Source organism: Pteropus vampyrus, unplaced genomic scaffold (assembly GCF_000151845.1).
Source record: "Pteropus vampyrus isolate Shadow unplaced genomic scaffold, Pvam_2.0 Scaffold41, whole genome shotgun sequence".
Lineage (NCBI taxonomy): Eukaryota > Metazoa > Chordata > Mammalia > Chiroptera > Pteropodidae > Pteropus > Pteropus vampyrus.
In genome coordinates this window covers 4,041,375-4,063,603 of record NW_011888822.1, presented here as the reverse complement: position 1 = coordinate 4,063,603, position 22,229 = coordinate 4,041,375, and the positions used below count along the sequence as shown (strand labels likewise).

The window sequence follows — 22,229 nt, the reverse complement described above, 5'->3', positions numbered from 1 at the left end:
ACATCAGGAAGCAGAGGACTAAAAACTTCTTGACAGTTTCTCTTGATCCATGTAGGAGGCCTGGCATGGAGACTGAGATTTCAGAATTCATTCATTCATTCAGAATTTATTTGCCAGATCTCATGCTGGAGTTCAAGGATACTAAAGTGCATAAGACACTGCTCCTTCCCTCAGGAGATCCTTGTGTAGAGCAGAGGACTGAAAGAACTAAATGATGACAGCGGTGTACATTCAAAAGGGCAAGTGGTTTGCTCTGCCTGGGGAAGTCTAGGTGGCTTTGTGGAGGAGGTACGTTTTTAGCTGGATTCAAAATGAGTAATCAAGGTTAACCAGACAGAAAAAAAGGCATTCCAAATAGGAGGAATGGTATTTGCCAAGACACAAAAGTACAGAAGTATAAGATGTGATTGGTGTAAGGCACAGGGATAAACTCTAGGTAAGATATGTGCGTGCGTGTGTGTGTGTGTGTGTGTGTGTGTGTGTGTGTGTGTGTATGCACATGCATCTGGGAAAGTCTCAAAGAAATGGATGGATATGAACCAAAGGCCTAGAGTAGCTATTATAAGCTCATATAACTCCTGGGACCAGGCAGCATTGGATAAATGAGTGAAGGGAGCTGGAGGAAAGACAAGAGGGAATGGTGGGGACATCATCGACCCGGAGAGTGCGGGTCCCCTCAAAAGGGAAGAGAGTCTTCACAGCTCCAGCCAACTACTGTCAGGAATAAATGTCGGGACTTCTGAATTTTTTAGAGTTCTAAATGAAAAATCTCTTGCATTTTAATTGTTAACCGTTAATTGAAAATCATTCAAAAATACTGTGTGGGACAGATTAAACATTTCTGTGAGCTGAGTGAGGTTGTGAAATGATGACTGGCAACCTATGCACTACTGATAAAAGGGTGGCTTTGATTCCATTCTGCACTTCCTCAGCTGGGCAGTGTAGAGCTAGTTACAGCCTGATTAAATTCAATGAACAAGTTACCAGGTTACCTGGTAATACAGGGGTGTCAGAGCCCAGCGATTCATTTCCCCAGGTGTTAAGTGAATACCTACTGTGTACCCAGTGGTGTTTTTTCTCAACCCTTGAAAAAGTGCACAAAATCTTGAGTGACCCATTAGAACTGCACTACCCAGTAAGGTAGTCACTAGCTATTAGCAAAGTTTATCTATAAGAGGCCAGATAGTACATATTTTAGGATTTGCAGGTCACATGGTCTCTGACCCTGTAGTGTGAAAGCAACCATAGATGGCCATGGCTGTGTTCTAATAAAACTTAACTTACAAAACAGGTGGCCGGTTGGATTTCACTTGTAGGCTATCATTTGCTCACTCCTGGTGTAAATAAATGGTGCTATGTCCATAAAAAGAAATACTATGAAGCCATTATAAGGAATATAGAACAATCCCTATGATATACAATTAAGTGGACAAATCATAACGTAGCAAGGATCTATATCTTTCTTGGGCCAGGTACTATTCTAAGTGCTTTTCATGCATTAACTCATTAATGTTCACAGTTACTATGTGAGGTAGCTACTACTATTACCATCCCCTCCCCCATTTCACAGATGAGAAAACTAAAGCAGGAGCACATTAAGTAACTTGATCCACTTCCCCCAACTAATAAGTGGTGGAGTCAGGATTCAAACCATGGTTTGAAACCCAAGCCAAGCTCTTACCCTACCACAAACTGCCTCCTAGAACAGAGCGTACTAGGACAGTGTGCCCCATTTATGTATACAAAAAAGTAGGATTATATCAGCATTTCTCAACCTATTTTTCATTAACATCTTCTCTAAGGAAACTTTTTAGACATTGTTTTCATAATGCCCTCCCCAATAAAATTTTAATATCACAGAAATACAGTATATCTGTTTATGTAATGGATTATCTGTGCTTTTTATATTTTTATATAAAGAATAGGACTTTTTCCCACCCTTTTCTTTCCCTGAACCAATTTTCACCCTTCAGGAACAGTATTGCCTCCATTGAGAATTAATAGATTTTATGAATACAAACATCTTTATGGACCATCTCTGGAAGGATTTACAAGAAATTGAAAACAATGATTGCTTCTGGGGGTACAGCCTGGGAGAGTCAGATGTGGGAGACTTCTGATTATATAACTTTCTACAACAAATAAGCAGAAAATACAGGAAGGCCCTTGAGTTGCCAAAAGAAATAACCATGTTGTGAAGGAGGAAGAGGCTCCACAGGGGAGTGTATGCTCAGCTTCTTCATTTGTCCTGGGCTGGCTGTGTTTCAGGAGTAGTAATGAGTCCTCTGAGTCCCTGGGAAGTTCTTGTTAGAGGAAGGCTGCTAGTTCTTACATCCGGGGAGAGGGTTGGTTTGCCTGGCTTCATTGGTTCGGTTGACAGCCCCTCTTTCCCTTTTCTATACAAGAGGCTTTCAGGATTCTTTGTTTTCCACAAGCAACTCCAAATTGGTAGTAGAAATAGACTTTTAGTGAGTTCTTTAACCCCTCGTTAGGATGTACCTAGCCCTGCCTTTGTCTCTCCTGGAACTCAGAAATCCCTTCTCAGTTCATTACAACAAAACACATGTCCCATTTATTCTTTGATTCTGACAAATGAAGACTCTGCTAGATTCAGCAATGCATACTGGAAGAGAAAAGTAGTGATGACAGAGAGAATTGGTTATGACCAGGAGAAAATCTTCTAGATTCTAAACTTTGCTCTTGCTCACTAAACCACACCTCTGATCTGGTGTCAAGGCCCTATGTGTTGTCAGGGAGAACTGGGCCCCATAATGATTCTGATCAACCATTAGTGACCCCTTAGTGTATGTGAATCAACTGAGAGAGTGAAGACTAGCATTAAAAAACAAATAAAGTTCAGCGAAATGGCACAGAATTGAATCTAGTAGAAAACAGCGTGCAGCACTATTCATGGTGGCCAAGACATGGAAACAACTGTAGTGTCCTTCGATAGATGATTGGATAAAGAAGCTATGGTACATACATACAATGGAATATTACTCAGCCATAAGAAAAGATGAAATACTGCCATTTGTGACAACATGGATGGATCTTGAGATTATCATGCTAAGCAAAATAAGTCAAACGGAAAAATTTGAGAGCCATATGATTTCACCCATACGTGGGATATAAAACTGAAAGAAACAAATGAACAAGACAAACAAACAAAAACTCATAGACACAGACAACGGTTTAGTGGTTACCAGAGGGAAAGGGGGAGGGAGGAAGGCAGATAAGGGTAAAGGGGTCAAATATATGGCGATAAAAAGAGATTTGATTGGGTGGTGAACACACAATGCCATATACATGCAGTGTATTGTTGAATTGTACACATGAACCCTATATAATTTTATTAACCAATGTTATCTCAATAAATTTAATTAAAAAGAAAGAAAACAGTGTGTCCCATGTTGTAAAGGTGAGACTTGCGTTGCGGAATTTTGAGTTTAGTGTACTACGTGCACTAGGGCACATTCAAAATGTAGCTATTGTTAAGAATGCCCGGAATCCCCAGAACCTATGGATATATTAGGTTACATGGCAAAGAGATGACCCTAGCACTTTGACTAGGCCTTGTAGCTTCTGTATAAATGCTTATCTCTCCAGGTACTCTTTATTCTACCACTCCTTTTTACAGGCTCTGTAGCATATCAATATATGAAATTAGATTATTTATTACTTATTGGGGGTTGGAAGGATGTAGAGGGGGAGGGTGGTTACAATGGATGCACCTTAACATGATGCATAGCTATGGGCTTCTGGTAATGCCTGTATAATAACCTGGGGATAGTGCAATTTGCAAATGGGATAACAAGAAAGAGGACAGTGGATGGAAATGAGATGAGGAGGACTGAGATGTGCAGGCCCCACAGTACAGGGGGCCCTTTCTGTGTGGGCATACTGTGAGCTATATGTAAACATTCTGGAAACGTTCCAAAGGAGAGTTAAGATTCTTTTTCTTCTCTGGCTAGTAAATATGTTACATCAACTACATTATAATAGTTTGCATATTTTATGAACAACCGGCAATATAATAGCTTGCATAATGTATCATATTGCTTTTGTTAAACAAATATTTATTGAGTACCTAGTATATTCCAGGCATGATTCCCAAGATGCTGGGGATACAGGTATGCACAATCTAGTAAAGTCTTGGCTCTTTATGCAATTTATATCCAAGTGGAAGAGATATAAATGACAAGCAAACAAATGGACATACAATGTAATTTCAGGTCTATATGTACTCTCTACCATTGAGTGGTAAGAACACTGGGGCAACAATTGTGTTTATCCTGCTGCTTCTCCAGCCATGTGCTGGACTGGATGAATGTTTTGTACTTCAAGGATTCTATCTGTAAATGATGTATTTTAATTTGCTAGAGGACTTTTAGCAGGGAATGTGATAAACATGGGCCACCTGATTGGGAGCATTGTCAAAGTTGGCATCTCGATATATGACCATTGAAGAGTCATCAATTACCGCACTCTACTGGTATAGGCTGCATCATTTTCTAACAGAATAAATAATACTATCAATTGAGACAACTATCAAATTTGATCATCATTTTCTGCTAGTGAGCACTATGACAAGGCAAATCTGCTAAGAAATTTATTTGCATTATATCATTTTATCTTTTCTTGGTGGAGTAGAGTGGTAAGTAGAATAAAGCCCCACTGCCCCCTCCCCCTGCCCCAAGATGCCCACATCCTAATCAAGGTGCCCACATCCTAATCCCCAACATTATAAATAATGTTGGGTTACATGATAAAGGGGAAATGAGAATGCTAGTGGAAATCAGGGTGTTAATTAGTAAACCTGAAAGTTATATTATCTTGGATTATCCAGGCTGGTCTACTATAATCACAAAAGTTCTTAAAAGTAGAAGAGGGAGGCAGAAGAGGAGGTCCGAGTGATATAATGTCAGATCTTGACCTGCTATTACTGGCTTTGAAGAGGGAGAAAGGGCCATGAGCCAAGGAGTACCGGTGGCTTCTAAAAGTTGGAAATGACAAGGAAATGGATTCTCCCCTAGAGTCTCTAGAAGGGAACATAGCTCTGCCAACTCCTGAATTTTAGCCCAGTGAGACCTGTGTTGGACTTTTATCTCACAGATAATGAATTTATGTTGTTTAAGCCACTAAGTATGTAGTAATGTTTTCTTTCAGTCAAAGAAAATGAATAGAGGTAGACAGCATTATCTCCTATTATATGGATGAAGAGTCAGAGATGTTGAGGCATTGTCTCAGAATCACATAGCCTGGTATTGAGAATGAAATCAAAATTTGAATTCAGGTCTATCTAACTACGAGCTGATGTCTACACTCTTCTGCTACAAATTTGCGTGATCAATTTACATCGATAAAGCTGATGACGACATCTACTAATGCCTAAACATACTCCCTAGCTCTTAGCTCCCAAGACATAGATCTGGACTTCAGGTCTCATCTGAGGTAATTGTCTGTGCTGAAAAATGCATTTCTCATGAGTGCATGTGGCATCATGCTGCTCAGTTCTGTGGAAGCATATATCATTACTAACTGAAATTTTGACAGAAAGTCTAAGAACTTCAAGAGAGCAAAATTAACAAAAGACTTGTACAAAGGGCAGCAATACTCAGGGCAACATGTCAGTTATGGAATGTATTAAATTCTAGAACTAATACATGACAGTGGAAATCAATCAGAATAGACTTAAATGTCTGAAAAGACCAGAGGAGAAAATATCCAGGAAAAATGTCAGTTCATAGGAAAGAGGGGAAAATATTTGCAATTAGAAAAACTGTTGAGTTTGTATTTTGCTTTTCTTATATTCACCAATATAAGGTCACATGAAAGCAGGTAACGTATCACCTGAGATCGTTCCTAATAAGTAGGAAGATAACTTTAAATTCATATAAGCCAGTGAGTTGGTCATAGCACAAGTCAGTTAGACCTTCTTAAGCTACAAGAGGTCAGGTAATAAAAAATATGAATAAGAGAGCAGAGGCTAAAGGCAAACTCTTTCTCAGTCTCCGGGAAGCCTATTAGATTTATTACAACCTCCTTCATGTGTTTTGCTCAATAAACCAGGGCACAGATAGCAGGGACCTGCCTATTAAATGAAAATATTCAATTGGACTTAAAATGTTTTCCACAGAATCACAGGACTTGAGGAAATCTTGTATTCTCACCTTAGCTTTTTATGTCCAGTGTATGTTATTTATGGAGGTGAGTTCCGGTGGGAACTGGAGGAGCCAGGGCCACCCTTGGAACTACTTGCTGCCAGCCAACAGGTTTTGAAGAGCCCTCAGCTGAGTTCTTAAACCCAGTGAAGCTCAGACTCCAAGTGAAGCATGTTAAGAAATCTTTCTTAGTTCAGCTGGACCTTTAGCAGTCTTAATGACTTGATTAACTTATTCAGTGAATTGGATCTGATTTTATTAATAGTAGCAAATTATTCTGACAAAAGCTTTCATTCTGATTATTAGGGGGACTCAGCATCCCTTATGGAAGGTTAAATGAAGCACTTGATGGTCCGGGTCTTTGTTGATTGCACCCAGTCAAGCAGATGAAGCACATTTAGCACCTTAAAATGTGGTAGCACAGTTGAGTAGCACTGTTGGGGTCTAGCAAGGTGATTTTAGAACAAGGAGTTTTGGACACAGAGAGACCTGGATTTGAATTTGGGGTCTGCTCACTTCCAGCTCAGTAATCTTAAGCTAACAGGTTACCTAATATTCATGAATCTCAGTTTTCTCGTCTCCATGGGTATGAATATAATATTTTATCCTGCGTTTCCTATGAGCATTAAATAGGAAAATGGATATAAAATGTGAAGCATAATTCTCTGTGCAGAGTAGATGCTCGATCAATGGTAGCAGTTAAGAACTGTTTTTATTAATGCAGCTGATCACAAGGATTTTGTCATGATCTTACTTCTCTGAACTTTGGTTTTCTAAGCTCTTATTTAGGAGTAATACTAGCACCTGTCTCATACTATTGTTGTGATTAAGTGTGAAAATACTCAGTGGCTAGCACATTGTAAGTGCTCAATAAATATTAGCTTATTACTTTACAGTTGTTATTAAAAATTGTTCTCTTTGGACAGCTAGATAAAATCACATTCATACTGATGTTAAAGTCGTATTTATATACTAGGTAGACTGGGAATGAATGGAAAAAAATCTTAGGACTGACAGGAAAGGGACTTAAATTCTAGAACTAGTTAAGTTCTAGAAATTAAGTTGGTGAAGCTATTTATCATAGTCAAACCTCAGTATGAAACACACTATCTGTGGGTTACCCATAACCTCTGGAACTGATCATTGCATGCACATGACTTAATTCCCAACTGCCAGTACTTTCTCTGCTGCCTCAAGCTGTCTCGGTCTGCTAAGCCATGTGGCCCATGCACAGGTGTGGTTTGAATCATCACTTCCCCAAAGCAGCCGTTGAGTGACTGACAGGAATTGGTAAATAAATACCACAGGTCCTTTGCCCTTGGTGGGGCTGTGAGAGCTGTTCTGCTCTGTGTCTCATGTTCTCCAGGGGGACTGAGCCCCAGTTGTACATAGCTGTGACCTTTTCCATAATGCAAGATTTATTAGCTTGCTTTCCTTCCTTGGTTCATTTCCCCACCCCTTTACCTGTACTTGAATTCTTGTCTCAGAGACTACTTCTGGGGAGACTCAACTTTGTTTCAAGTGGGAACAATGATATCTGATATCTACCTTTTCAGTGAGTTGTTGAGTGGATTGAATGAAATCATAGGTGTTATAATCTTTGATCACCAAACTACAAGTGCTCTATGTAAGTGAAGACTTCTTCTGCCAGGATCGAAGATTTCCCCACATCAATATTTAAGACCTAAGAACCAGCCTAAGCTGTTGCTGAATGCTGATGGAGCTCCCATCCTAATTCAGGCTTCTATGTTCTCCTTCCAGGGCTTCTGGCATTTCATTCTGTATCCATCTTCCTCCAAGTCTATTACTGTTTTCCATGTCATCTTGTTTTATTTTTTCCTTACACTTATCACTATTTGAATTTATCTTATATCTTTATCATCTGAATATGCCCTCTCTGCAGCACAGGGATAATATCTATCTTTAAATCTATATCTCCAGTGACCTAGAACAGAGCTTGGCACAGAGTAGGTACTCGATGAATAGTTATTGAATAAATGATAAATTAATCAATCCATTCTTAGCATCCTTATTTACAGGAAATTATAAATACAGTACCTAGAATCTCAGGAATGCTTCAATCAGCTTCTCCCAGTGTTGACATCTTATATAATTACAGTTTATCAAAGCCAGGAAATCAATAGAAGAACCTTTTCTAACTGAAAATTAAATCATATCATTGTCCTTTTTACCTGCATAGTAACTTCCCACTTCACTTGGAATAGAATTTGTTTCCTTTGTTCTACAAGGCTTTTAATAACCTGGTTCTTCCTAACTATGCAGCTCAATTCTTGACTCCCCTTACGTGTTATGTCCCATCTCCGCTAGTTTTGCTCTTATCAGCCCTTCAGAGGCACTTAGTGGTCTCCCACCTGAAGTACTTGGATGTGCTGTCCTCTCTGCCTAAAATCTCCCCATGACTGACTCCTTCCTCTTCTGCAGGTCGCAGCTTAAATGTTACCTTTACAGAGAGGCTTTTGCTGACCACTATATTCCACTCCTCCCCATTGTTGTGCCTCATTTTCTTTTCTTCATAGCATCAATCAAAGTCCATTCTTACATATTTGGTTTGCGTAGTTAATTATTATTTGAATCTTTCAATCTCGAGGGTGAGCTTTAAGGTGTCAGGAGCTGTATTTTGCTCTTCCCAGCACAATTAGAAATTTGACATAAAAACTCAGGCTTATATAAGTGTGGAGTAGATTCATACATACTCCACTATGTAATAGCCAACTAAGCACATTTGTAGAGTGCTTTAAAGTTCGTCAACCTTTCCACACATGACCAGGTCAGTTCTTGTCACTACCCCAGGAGATAAAATTATCTGCATCCCCATTTTATAGACTAAGCGATAATAGCAATGGTAATGGATCACTGTAGTGGGCGATTTTGATACCTTATGTTTCTTTCTGTTGGCTAGCTTCTGATTCCAGCCATAGCTGTGAAGGATATCTCCTGCTCATGGTGATGGTGATGCCTTTCGCGGATGCACCTTCTAATGCTCCCCCTTTATTTTTCCTCAGGCCACTGTCTCCAGGGGTGGGGGAGGGGCCATGCTAGCATTAAAACCAGTTCCCCTCCTTTTACCCCCCAGCCTACTGCTGAACAGTGATTAGGACGCAAGGCTTAATTCTCTGAAACCACAGGAGCCTGCTCAGTCTACAGGTGAGTGCAATCTGCAAATGTGGGAAAGTTACCATCTCTGTGGGTAAATCTCAATCAATGGGGGTTAGGAGTTGGTAGATAAATATTCCAGTTCCTGCCCCTTGATGAAAAAGTACTGGAGCCATTCTCAGAGATCTTGATGGAACTGAGCTCCTCCTAGCCTTCACCAGCAACACTACTGATGCAACCTATTATCAGCTTCACCATCTTACCTGTCTCACTCTTCCCCTCCCTCACTCCTGCCTCCTGGAACCACCTACCCCTGCTTTCAGGGAAACCCAAATTCAGACAGTGCCTATTGTGTGCCAGAAACTGTTCTAATGCCTTTGCATGGCTTACCTTTTTCATTCTGATATCAATCCTACTCTGCATTACAACAGGGATGTCATCTTTATCCCCATGGTAGAGATGAGACAACTGAATAAATGAGAAGTTAAGCATCTTGCCAAAGGTAGTTGACCTGCCCACATCCCCCAGTGATTGAGGATGCTCCTCGGGCTGTTAACTCCCCTACATATCCATGCTGCACTTGCCTTCAGGCTGTGGCTTCAGAAAAGCCTCAGGGCTTTGGGGAAGGCTTTAAAGAAGTAAAAGGAGAGTCAAGTAAATGGCGGTGCAGGGATTCTAGCCTAGGTGGTCAGATCTCAGAGGCTACCCTTCTTACTTTTATGCTTAACCTCCTCCTAAGGACGATGGCTCAGGGAGGTGAAGTCATACCCGAAGTGCAGCTAGTGAGCAAGGAAGCTATGATTCCAAATTATTTCTGTGGACACATAGACCTAGGCTCTCCCACTGCACTGATTACTCTCTCTTTTAAAAGGCCAGACCTACTGCTATTTTCTTGAAACCAGAAGGAGTAAAACCAGTTTAGTGAATCCCCATAGGATTACAGCAACATCTTAGTAAGAATCTGCAGTGGACTGTGGAAGCATGTCTCTATCTCAACCAAGGCAGGTAGTACTCTGCATTTACCAGAGCCCCGATGTAGTTTGGAACTGCTAAGGCTGGTGAAAAAAGGAGCTACTTGTTATGAGGGTTTCTCTGCTTTGGAGAGTTCATAACAGTATAAGAAACTCTTTCTTCCTGGACAGTGCTGAAAGAAGCAGTCAAATCCAGCCACTATCACAAGAAATGAGAGGAAGATGTGAGGAGAACTCATGCCAGTTCCCCTCTTTCCATTCCCAGCCCACTGCCTAATAATAGATGTTAAGAGTTAAGGCTTGTTTCCTTTCTCCAGGATGTTCTTCATTCTTGTTCTTTTCCAATATACTTTCTACCCTACAGCCACTGAGATCTTTTCAAAATGCAGACTATCCCTCCCCTGCTTAAAATCCTTCAATGCTCTCCTTTAGTGTCTTTAAGGTAAAGACAGAGTTCCTGATCATGGCGTCCAAGCTGGGTTTCATTCATGCACCCATCAGCAGCCACACCTCTCACAAAGCCCCCGTAACTCATTACATTCTGGGAACACTGCATATCCATCCTGCCTCTTACCATTTGAGAGCTTCACAAGGCTGCTGTTCGCCTGGAATATTTTCGCTCACACCCTATTCTTGTGAAACCCTGTGTAGTCTTCAGTCCTGAAGCTCCTTGATTCCTTCCTAATTAGCTCAGTTCCCTGTGATAAATGTTCTCATGGAATCCTGTGCCTCACTTTGTCACACACAGCATAACTGGGGTGTGATTATTTTAATGTCTGTCTTTCCTAATAGGGTGTAAGCTTCTCAAAGTAAGGGGATATTTCTGCTTTGCACACTAACATATCCCCAGTGCCTTGCATAGTGATGGGTATATAGAAGGTTCTAGAATGGTAGAATGAATGAATGAACACTCCTAAGCTCATGAAACAAGGACCAGTTGAAAAATTGGAAAAACTGTTCATTTACCCCTTGTTCTTTCATTGTTAAAGCTAACCAGTTTCTACTACTGTGATTCTCCATTATCCAGCCAGCACTGTATGCAATAACTTTATTAAGGTCAAATATATACTACAATACAGATTTATCCAACAGGATCCAGAAACTGGTTACAGATATCACCTAAGACACAAGGCTGTTTTGTGCTAAAATGTTTCCAAAACCACAGATCACACAATGAGTTTATACATTGATAATATTTTTTTATCTAGAAATACAGATGCTCAGCTTTTCCTCGCTGTTGGGCCCTGGTGTTCCAATTGAGTTAAAACAAAGAGGCAAAGATTGGCGTTTTCTTGATAATGCATACATTCTGGGGTTATTTCATGAGAATGCTCTTTGGGATATGAAGTGGCTCACAGAAGTAATTTTTAATTTATGGGTAACACTCAAATCAGAATTAGTAATTAGTAAGTTGAGCTGAGAGTTGAGAATTTTTAATAATTAAATTGAAGAACATATTAACTTTACAAATAGAATTTAAAAGTTTAGCTGGTAGTGTAGGTCCTACAGAAAATCCTTTATAAATTGATATGTCAACACAATAGCTTCTTGACTATGGTGTCTGATATCTGCATCTCTATTATTGTAAGAAAACAGCACTTCATAAACACAAAGTTATTGGACGTATTGTTCTCGGTCCATAAGATAAAAGCCACAAAATACCATAGAAAGTTACAAGAATGTAAATATTTACGTAAGTAAATAGAATTAATATTGGGCAATTACCATATATTAACACTGAATATCTACTAATAAGAAAAAAAGAATCCCAAACCTTAGTTACAATGCATTCAGATTTGGATAAAGCCAGAAAGACAAATGTGCAAGTATACAAAGTAGTGAATATATTTCTTTAAACGTCCATTTAACAAATTCATGGTGCAAACTGGAAAATTTTCATAAATACCATTGAAATGTTCATTTTGTGAGAAAACACCTATTCATGCACTAAATAATATGAGCATTGATTCATCAAGTAAAAAAAGAAACGCAGAGTAATTGTCTAAAACTTAGGGTCTGCAACTAAAAAATAATAATACATGCACATTGTGATACACCAAATTGCTTTATATAAATTGTTAAAGTGTCTTTTGCACCAAAATGCATAGGAAAACTCAGTGCTATTTAATTTATTTTATGCATATTACTACTAGAGACTTTAAGCTATATAATGTTTCTACTATCTCAACACACATACAAAATGACCATGAAAGTATCTGTGTATATAACAAGGTACTCTCCAATTAGCCATCTATGATGAATAATATATCTTCTCATGTCATCTCATCTCTAAGTACCATTTATCATGACACAGGCCTTTCTGCCTTAATGAGAATTACAGATCTCTGATTTACATTCAACACTCTGCATTAACAAGTGATTAAAACCCTTAAAAAATTCGCCTGCCATTGACATGGAAGGTGGTGAGCCTGTCTCCAGAAGAATGCAAATACTACCACTTTAAATCTGATTGGTAAAGGAGGCAGGGCCACTGGGCTGCTGGCCAAACTCATCAGAGGATGGCCCCAAACTAGCCTGCTGGCTGTACCCGCCTCCGGACCCATAGCTGTCTTGGTTGTAGCCGCCTTGGTTGTAGCTGCTTGAGTGCTTCTCCATTGGGTCTGAAAGATATCTCTGTCCTGAGGAATGCCAGCCAGTCTCCTTGAAAACAAACCAGATGTTTCCGGCCCAGAGAATAAAGTTCAAGAATCCAAAGACCTAAAGGGGAACCAAAGCAAAAAAGTTGACAGACTAGACAGAAACCCAAATAAAATCTCAATTTCAGAAAAATCCTTCACAGTACGAAAGGTCACTTTTCACTTTAATGTTGAGGCATCTTCCAAATTTTCATCTGGAACCTCTGTTTCATTTAGAATATCTGACTGTTACTGACTGTCTACTACCTGTTAGGCACTGCATAAAGGGGCTTACGTACATTGATTCAGCTGGTCTAAGAGGAAGATACTATTATTATACCCACATTAAACATGTGAAAACTGAGGTTCAGTAAGGATAAGAATATTGGTCAAGGTCACATAACTTGGTAAGTAGTAGACCTCAGATTCAAAACCCCATTTGTCTGATTCTATAGCCTGAGCCTTTACCTACATTCTCATCATCACTTCAGATGAGGTATTCCTTATGGTGTATATCTTCAAGGGGTACAAGGTTGAATATTTTCACTTTAATGATGGTGCATTAATTTATAAAGTTACCTTCACCATTTGGTTAGAGGTACTACTTTTCCATTTATTGTACTGATATAAAGAAAATGAGTCAACTTAAGGAAAAAGTCTGAAGTAAGCGGTAGTACAGGTAACATGCAGGTAAGCACATGCATAATTATATGCAGGAAGGTAGCAGCTCTTTGAAAAACTGTACTTTCTGTGCCTCTCATATTCAGAAATGAATGCTGAAACCAGACTAGGAATGAAGTGCAGGTTTCAGAGAAGCATAAAATGTTTTCCCAAGAACTAGATGTAAGACTTTCTTATGAAATTCATCTTATTCTCCAGAAGTGTGTCATCAGGTAAGTCAGTGAACCAGGTGTTAACTTCTCCTGGGCCTAAGTGTTTGATGAAAGCAGAACTGTTAACTACCACAAGAGGCCCCAAACAGAACAGCTCTTTCTGTAGCCTTTCCCAAGGCAGATCGATGGACCTGGGAATTAACCACAGGATATCAGCTTTAACAGCTCCCTATTGGAGACAGATAACAATAGTATGATGCAAAGATGTGATGACATTAAAGTATGTTTAGTAACCACTTCAGCGTGACACCGACCAACCAAAATGGACTTGGACAATAGTCACGGCTCTGGAGTAGGGTATTGGAAGTTCCTTGCCAGGTCAAAATCTATCCTTTGGTTGCTAGTTGGTGAGGTGGTTCAGAATTCCTTGGGGGTGAAAGTGGAGGGCTATTATAGTCAAGATGAGAGTCCTTGGGGGCTATGAACAGGGCCTACTTACCCAAGTATTTTAATATTTTAGCAGCAGGTGTATCAGGTATACCGGCTGAGTATCAGTCTTGGAGTCATCCCTGCTTTGAAACCAGAGTGGAATGGGTTCTGCAATTTCTTGCTCTATGATCTAAACAAGGCTGTTAGCCTCTGGACCTCAGCTTTTTTTTTTTTCCTTATATGAAATGAGAACAATTATTCCTTCCTTGGGAGATAGTTGTGAAGATTAAAGAGAATATGCATAAATGCTCATCGATTGGTAAGTTATGCTCTAAATCACTTTCTAAAACATCTCCATGAATTATTTTCAGTTGACTCTTTTGCTATAGCATAAACTGAAGCAGAACTTTGATGGTGAGGCCATATTCTTGAGAAATGTCAATGACCAAAACAGTATCCAGGTTCCTAATTGATCTAATTGAAGATTGGTTTATCCGGACCTCCCTCCCTCCCTTCCTTCTTCTCTCTGTCCTATTCCAACCTCTTTCCTTCCTTTAACATTAACTGACTTTTATTTAATATTATTTCGTGCTATGCTCTAGGCTCCTTGCTGAAGGAGATACAAAAATAAATAAGGCGCTTAACACTACTGTAACAGTTGCATTATCAAAATGAATTAGGTAATCACTGAAAAAACTTTAATTTACATGGAGGACCATTTAACCGTGTGTATAATAACTAGGATATTTTCCATCACAGGGGAGACCTTGGTTAAATTGTATCTCTATAAATATATGTCAATATGTGAGTAGAAAAAGCTATCAAGGAATCTTTTCAGATATAAAAGGATGGCTCTGCCCAGGGCTGTAATTTTAACTGTTTTCTATTACTTGGTTTCTTTCTTTCCCCTGATGCTACTTGGTTTCTGAAAAAAGGATGCTCAAGAAGAACCTAGAAATCAGGGGAATGCAACTTAAAAGTAAGAACATTGAGTAAAGCTTTCCTGTGGGCATATTTAAGGAAAGTTATGTCTTACACTATTTTTTTTTTTTTATCACAGAGATGTCACACATCTCCTGGCTGGCACATTTTAGGGGCACACAGGCCCTCGAGGATTTTCTTGCCATTTTGTTGCAACTGAAATAGGAGTAAAGGTTTTGATTCAAGCTCAGATGTGAGGACAACAGAAAGAGAAACTGTACAAAACATGAAAAAAAGGGGAAGATGAAATCTAGATTATCTGAAAAGATACATCAAGATTGGCTATGGTGAAGCTGGAGAAACAGAAGTGGAAATTATAAATTGAATAGTCATGCTCAGAAATTGAAAGAAATGTTGAAAGAAGAAAAAACATTCTATTTCTCCCTTTGTTGGGCTCTAACACTATGAAATTTAAGAAAATGAATGCATTTTAGTAGCAGCTTTCATCTGAAACTTACTGAACATGCCATATGCTGGGCACTGTGCTAAGTACTCATGTATTATCTCATCAAATCCTTTCAACGGTCCTGTGAAGTCTCTTCTATAATATCCCCATTTTATAAATGATGGAAAAAACTATAGATTTCATAGATGATAAAATTAAGTTCAGAAAGCTTAATTAATTTGTCTAAGAGCAGTCAGTTATTGAGTAGTGGAGCCAGGAATCAAATCCTGGCAGAGTAACTGCAGAACTGTGCCCATAACCTTTTGAGTGGCAACAGCATTAGGAGAATTTGCCTCTAATCTGGCATTGTTATAACTACTTGGGAAGTCTTACACAAATCCCTTCACTTTAGCTCCTTGCATTTGAAATATTTGGATGGTTCACCTACCTGTTTATGTCACAGTGAAATCATAGATGCCAAGGTACTTTGAAGAAAGTAAATTTGTTACCCAGATAGAAAATATAGTTATTGCCTGCACCATTAACTTTTTGAAGCCATCTCTTGTATGTGTCTAGCTCCTTCTCAAAAACCTACACTCGCCCAGTAGGGTGGGTTCTGTGAGCCATGGGTCTATTACCCAATTCCTCCAATTTCCCAGATATTGCTGATGAGACCAAGGTGGACCCCTGGCCCAAGATAGGATAATGGGATCCTCTCTACCAGAAATCTAGGATTGGACCTGAGTGATTTTTGTACAGTCCAAGATATTTTTTAAAAAAAGAGATATAAAGTCAAAAACCATAGAGGGGCTATCTGCTCTTACGTGAGCAGGAAAAAGAGGAAAAATTCCATCTTAAAAGAGAGAATAATGCAACAGACATGCAGAAGGAGTCAGAGATAAGGGAGGAAGGATGAGAACTGTCCAGTTTCTTGCCAGCCTTCCAGTTCCTAGCCCTGGGTTATGCCATTGGAAGACACATTTTTAGTGAGTTTTTTATTTTTTTCAGGTTACTTTCACTTTTCATCAAAAGCTAGCTCAATATGATTTGAAGCCAAATGAGTTTGTAATGAAAAAAAAAATTGTTGTGTTTTGGCAGATTAATATACTTTTCCTCTGCTTTTGGTAATAGAAATTTGATTTCCTTTGCAGAGCCAAGTTGCAGTCAAATGACTTGAGCTCTCTCCTGGAACTTTGAATTTTGAGCAGAGTAATGCAATGTTAGATACAACTTGCCATTAATATAAACTTGGTGAGACCATTCTTTGGTATCTGACATCGAGAACCTTGATCCTGTTCTAGATCCTGCTTTTTTAGGACCTATTTCTTCAGGTCTCATCAATTTTCTGAGCTACTTGATAGCCTAACAAAGATTTTTTCCTGATGAAGTTAGAGTCCGTTTCTGTTACTTGCAACCCAAACATTCTAATGCATACAGCCATTGGTAGTAGAAGTAGCAGTCCAAAGAACAGACTTTAAGGATATGAAGATTGTTTTGCTTTAACCAGTTGGAACTGATCTTTCTGTCACTAGGAACTAAAAGACCCTTAACTGATACGGATCTATAACTATATCAGAACCAGTGCTGTCCTTATGCACCCCATATTATTTGGTTTCCATCCATTGTCAGTTTCAGTTTTTTAAGAGACATGTCACATTGTTTCTCATTCAAAATTCCTATCTCCTAGTCTAAAACTTCTTAGAGACAAAAGAAGTAGACTTGCATGAACTATGCAGGCTGTCATAACTTATACAGAAGATTATTCATTAAACTAACAAATACTTCAAGTGATTTTGTCTTTGTTCTTTTAGATTTTGAGATAATGGTTACAATAACATTAAGTACTGCCTTTAAACAAACTACAGAAGCAGTGGAATATATTTTAATGTACACCTCAAAATATTCATCCACAGGTATCGCCAGCAATTAATAAAAATGACTGTGAGAAACTAATACATACTTTATGAATTTTACTGAGTTTACTATTTTACCAGTGCAAGATTCACAGTCAAATCATCAGGAGCTGATTAGCAATCCTCTTTCCCTTCTTACATGACTTCTCAGATTAAATTTCAGAAAGCTGTGGAAACATAAGTTAACCTTAAAGCAAAGATAATTATATTAGGGGTTGCTAGAGAATATTGTTCCTTCAGCAAAAACTGCTGAGCCATTTATTCTTCAATAACTACAGTTTTTTTGCTGCCATTATACCTTCTGTCCTTCTCAGACACAGTTTCTTTCTTTGGAATTACATAAGTTTTTATTCTCATAAAATAAGAATTTAATTTAGTGACCCTACTATCTGTCAGATTTTCTGCCTTCCTGTAAGTTATCCACATGATGATAACTTTTGACTTTGTTCCACTAATATAGTTCAGATTTTCTGAAGTTATCAAGCAACTAAACTGGAACATGGAAAAGACTCAAAATCACTGTAACAATTATAAGTGCTTTCTTATATGATGCATTTCTTTCTCTACCCTACTAAGTCTGCACATTTTTCTTCAGACAATCAATTGGATGTATTCTAACTATGTGTGGCTTGGACAATGTTTTCTTCCCAGGAAACCTCTATGCCATCAAATATTTCTTTTTAAGTTGGCAAGCTTCAGCCTTTTTAACTTGGCAAGTTCAGATTTTATATCTGCTTCTGGCTTAGAATTTTGACTTGACCGTCATTCAAGCAACAACTGCCAATACCTGCTGGGTTCTTATTAAGAACTCCACAATTGGCAACATTGAAATCTGTGGGTTCTGACAATATAAACTTCAAGGCCAAAGGATCATCTTGCACATGAAGTGAAATAGCACCTTTTAGATTAGCCTACTTTTGGAGACAGACATTTCAAATACGACTTCTGAGATGTTTTATTCACTTGACCGGCAAACAAAGATTTGAGAGATAAAGCATAGGTGAAAACATACCACGGAAGTGTTTAAGCTGGACATTACAGGGCTGTGGACAGCCATACATTTATTGGATGCCTGTTTGCAAGCTGTCATCAGTAACAATACTTCTTTGGGATCCGTTGCGACCTTGACATCAGACAGTCCTTTCGCCCAAGCTGATGAACCCACCAACCATAAGAACGAAAAGACTACAGTGACGATGAAGTCCTACAGAAACGACAGAAAGATAAAGCAATGAAAGAAATGTGAATTCTAGAAACAAATCATTTAGGTAATACAACTATTTGGCTTGTCTTTTGGAAAATTCCAAGATCCCATAGCATTAGAACCAGGGAAAAGTCAAAAACGAATAAAAGAAAGTTTTGTGATATTATATTTATATAAAATAAATAGTAATAGTAATATTTACTGAATTCTTACTATGTTCCAGTGATGATGCTAAGTACTTGTAGCCCTTATCTAATTGTTCCTACAACACCCCTATAAGGTAGTTATAATCATTATCCTACTTGCAGATGACAAAACTCAGACAGAATGGTATTTGAGTATTTGGGTCTGAATTAGAAATGGGAAGAATCGTTACAAATAAATAAGCCAGATTGACTATGTTGAATCCAACTTTCTGTTAATGTTCAATCTGGTATTCATTTCATTCATGAATTTAAACAGTAATTTTTGAGTAATATGCCAGGTATTGAGCAAAGTCTTATGGGGGAATTTAAAAAATGCAAAATATGGATTCTGTCCTCTTGATATTACATATTTGTTGGAGGTCACAGATACCCTATAATTTGAACTATGAGACAGTAGCTGTCATTATTTACATTCATAATTAGAAGTAGACTTGTTAATAGGCCATTAGGAGGGGAAACATTTAAGAAAAGAACATAGTCATGTGAAAATCTCTCAATTGTAAATTGGAAATTACATAAAAACTTTTAGACTTATTTGTTAAAATAATAATAATACTTAACATTTATTGATCACATATGTGCAAAGTATGATTCCAAGTATGCATGAATTAACTCATTTAATCCTGATAACAGCACTGTGAAATAAATGCTAAACCTGTCCTCAATTTACAGTTGAGGAAACTGAGGCATGAAGAGGTTGAATAAAACTGCTGGAAGTTGTAAGTAGAGGAATCATGATTGTAAGTTTGGCTGTCTGTTTCCAGGACCTGTGAGCTTGACTTTTCTACACTATCTCTTATGTCTTCTTTAAGGAATATCCATCTTCTTATTTGAAATAAGAACACTAAAAAATTAAAAAGTTGAATTTGAGGTTCTGATTAATTTAAATATGACAAAATAGTAATGAATCATTTTCCATAAATAAACTTCATGATTGAAGTCAAGAAACTTATGTCCTTGGAGTAAATCTGTTATTTTTGGAAGCTAATCCAACCTTGTTGTCCCTAGTACTATTTTCTAAAGAAAGATTGGCGTATCTTACTGAGTTATCTCTCCTAGAAGTTAAAAGCTCAGTCTGTTATGAGATAAATCTGGGGTTGAATCTTGACTCTGCTGCTTACCAGCTGTGTGTCTTTAGGCAATTTGCCAGAGTACTTGTGAAGCCTCAGTTTAGCTCTCTCTAAATTGGGACAGTAACAGGGTCTGTCTCATACGATGGTTGTGAAAGGTGAAAATATGTTTGTTTGTTTGCCTGTTTCTCCTAATAGCATGTCAGCTCCATGAGGGCAGGGATTTCATCTACCTTGCTCATTTCTGGGTCTTGGGAGAAGAGGGACCATCAACATTTGTTGAGAGAATAAATGAAAGAAAATGGTCTCGATCTTGTTAAAACATTTATATTTATATATATAAAAACTGCTCAAGAGTTTACCAAGTGGTACTGGTAGGATTAGAAATAATTTTTATTTTGCTTTACATAAGCTTGTGTATTTTTAAACATATTTTATAATTAGACCAAGTAAAAACAATGTGGCAATGTGATTATATCAATGGCTCTCTCTGACAGAAACTTCAGATGGCCCTATTTGTATAGACAGCAGCATCAGGATTTATAATTAGACTAAATAATAAATGTCATTAGAATTGAGAGTTTCAACATTGAAGGTTTTCAGAAAGTGACCTCAAGCTGTTTTCTATAACTAAGCAAAGTGTGAAGATGGAGATACTCAATAATTCCAGCTAAAGTGTATTTTAGCCTGAACTTTTTTAATTTTTGGTTTTGGGCATAAGCTTGAGTTTGAGGCTGCTTTCAGGGAGTGAGATGGTGGAAGCTGTCTTGGTTGTCTTAGGAGTAGCAGTAACAGCTGCCATCACCCACATTTCCTGAGCGCTTCCTATTTGTCAGTCACTCTGCTAAGCACTTACAGATCATTAACCTTACAGCATAGGCACTTATATTAGCTTGCTTTTTTTATGAGGGAACTGAAGCATAGACAGTTCAAATACTTATAATTAATGCCTTGCTTGCCTTCTGTAGTGTATCTAAACTTTCTGAAAAGTTGGGGAGAAGATGGTCTTTGGTATATTCTGCAGATAATTAGCTTAGTTGATATTCTCTAAGTTTGAGTCATTTTGGTACTACCTAAACAATTTTGATCTTATCCACATACTTCCTTTGTTACTGTTTAATGTTTCATTTAAAGCAGATTACCCGCCCCCCCCTTTTTTTTTACATAAATAAAGTTATCCCAGAAGGAAATTATATGTGTACTATAAATGTTAAACTAGTACAACTTGCCCTTAAATTCTAGTTGGGAATGTTTGCACAAAGCTTTGAAGTTGAGGATCTTTGTTAAAACAGAAATTAAGTGTTAGGGGAATATTAAAGAAATGTTGACATGACCTAATCAGAAGGCTTAAGTTAAATTGAATATGGGATAACTTTCTCACTCGTGGCATTTAATGCCATGTTAATGGTTTGCTTAAAACTATCTTCTGTCAGGAGAGGTAAATGCCTTCTACTTAAGAAAGATGTTCTTCTGATGGTACAGGCAAGAATCTAATTGTTTACAAATGCTACCCGTTGTCTAACAGATATGGAGTGTGCATGGAAAAAACTCAAGACATAAATCTGTAACATTTAATGCTATGTTATCCTGGTGCATAGGTTAATCCTTTGAAGCTGTCTTGTGCTCGCTTTGCTTGTGTTATTTACTTTCAAAGAGTGGAGATGCTGCTATTCTGAAGGTGCTTCAGGGCTTCCAAAAAACTCTCACACTTGGAATTTAAGTGGTCCCCATAAAACTCCAGTAGTCAGAGAAGGCATTATTAGCCCCATATTACAGATGAAAAAACTGAGGCCAAATGGGCTAAGTGACTTGCTCATGGTTTATTAAGTGGTTTATAAATATGCTCTAAACTATTGGTCTCACTCTGTACTGAAAGAACATCGACATGCTACCTGATTGTGTTTCTGCAATATGTTTTAAATATCTGTTCATTTTTCCAAGAAAACAGCTTCCTCCACAGAGGGAACAGCTTGGCTTACTGCTGGCTGGGTGGATTGTTTCCATTTCTTTTGTTGGGTGTGTTTTGTTGTTTCCACTTCTCTTAACTTGCCATTAGCAAACTAATTTTTACTAGGATGTAATTTAATACATTAAAAATGCTTGTCTTGAATCACTCTCAGGCTTACAAGAGGGAGTCATCTTTGGTGATAGAAAACTTAATGTTTTAGAGCCAGGTAAACCTGTCTCCGTCTCTCTGATAGTGGCACACTGTAGCTCCACTGGATATTAGTAAATAGTCAATTTCCCATTTCTATTTATTAGCAAATATTTCCAGTATTTCAACTCCAATGACTTTATTATCTATTATTCTATTACCTGATGGCTT

General features: G+C 38.1%; 1 protein-coding gene across 2 annotated transcripts in view; it reads right to left on the bottom strand.

Moving 5' to 3' along the window:
* Positions 1 to 11,280: 11,280 nt before the first annotated feature.
* SYNPR (synaptoporin) overlaps positions 11,281 to 22,229 on the bottom strand; it is a 292,410-nt gene continuing 281,461 nt past the window's right edge. The window contains exons 4-5 of one of the 2 annotated variants that reach the window (XM_011358448.1): positions 18,436 to 18,627; positions 11,281 to 12,964 (exon numbers count right to left, since the gene is read on the bottom strand). In XM_011358448.1, the coding sequence (XP_011356750.1) occupies positions 12,707 to 12,964; positions 18,436 to 18,627 (450 nt within the window). In that variant the 3' untranslated portion in view covers positions 11,281 to 12,706. The remainder of the gene's footprint in view (positions 12,965 to 18,435; positions 18,628 to 22,229) is intronic. The other variant, XM_011358447.1, reaches the window with a different exon arrangement.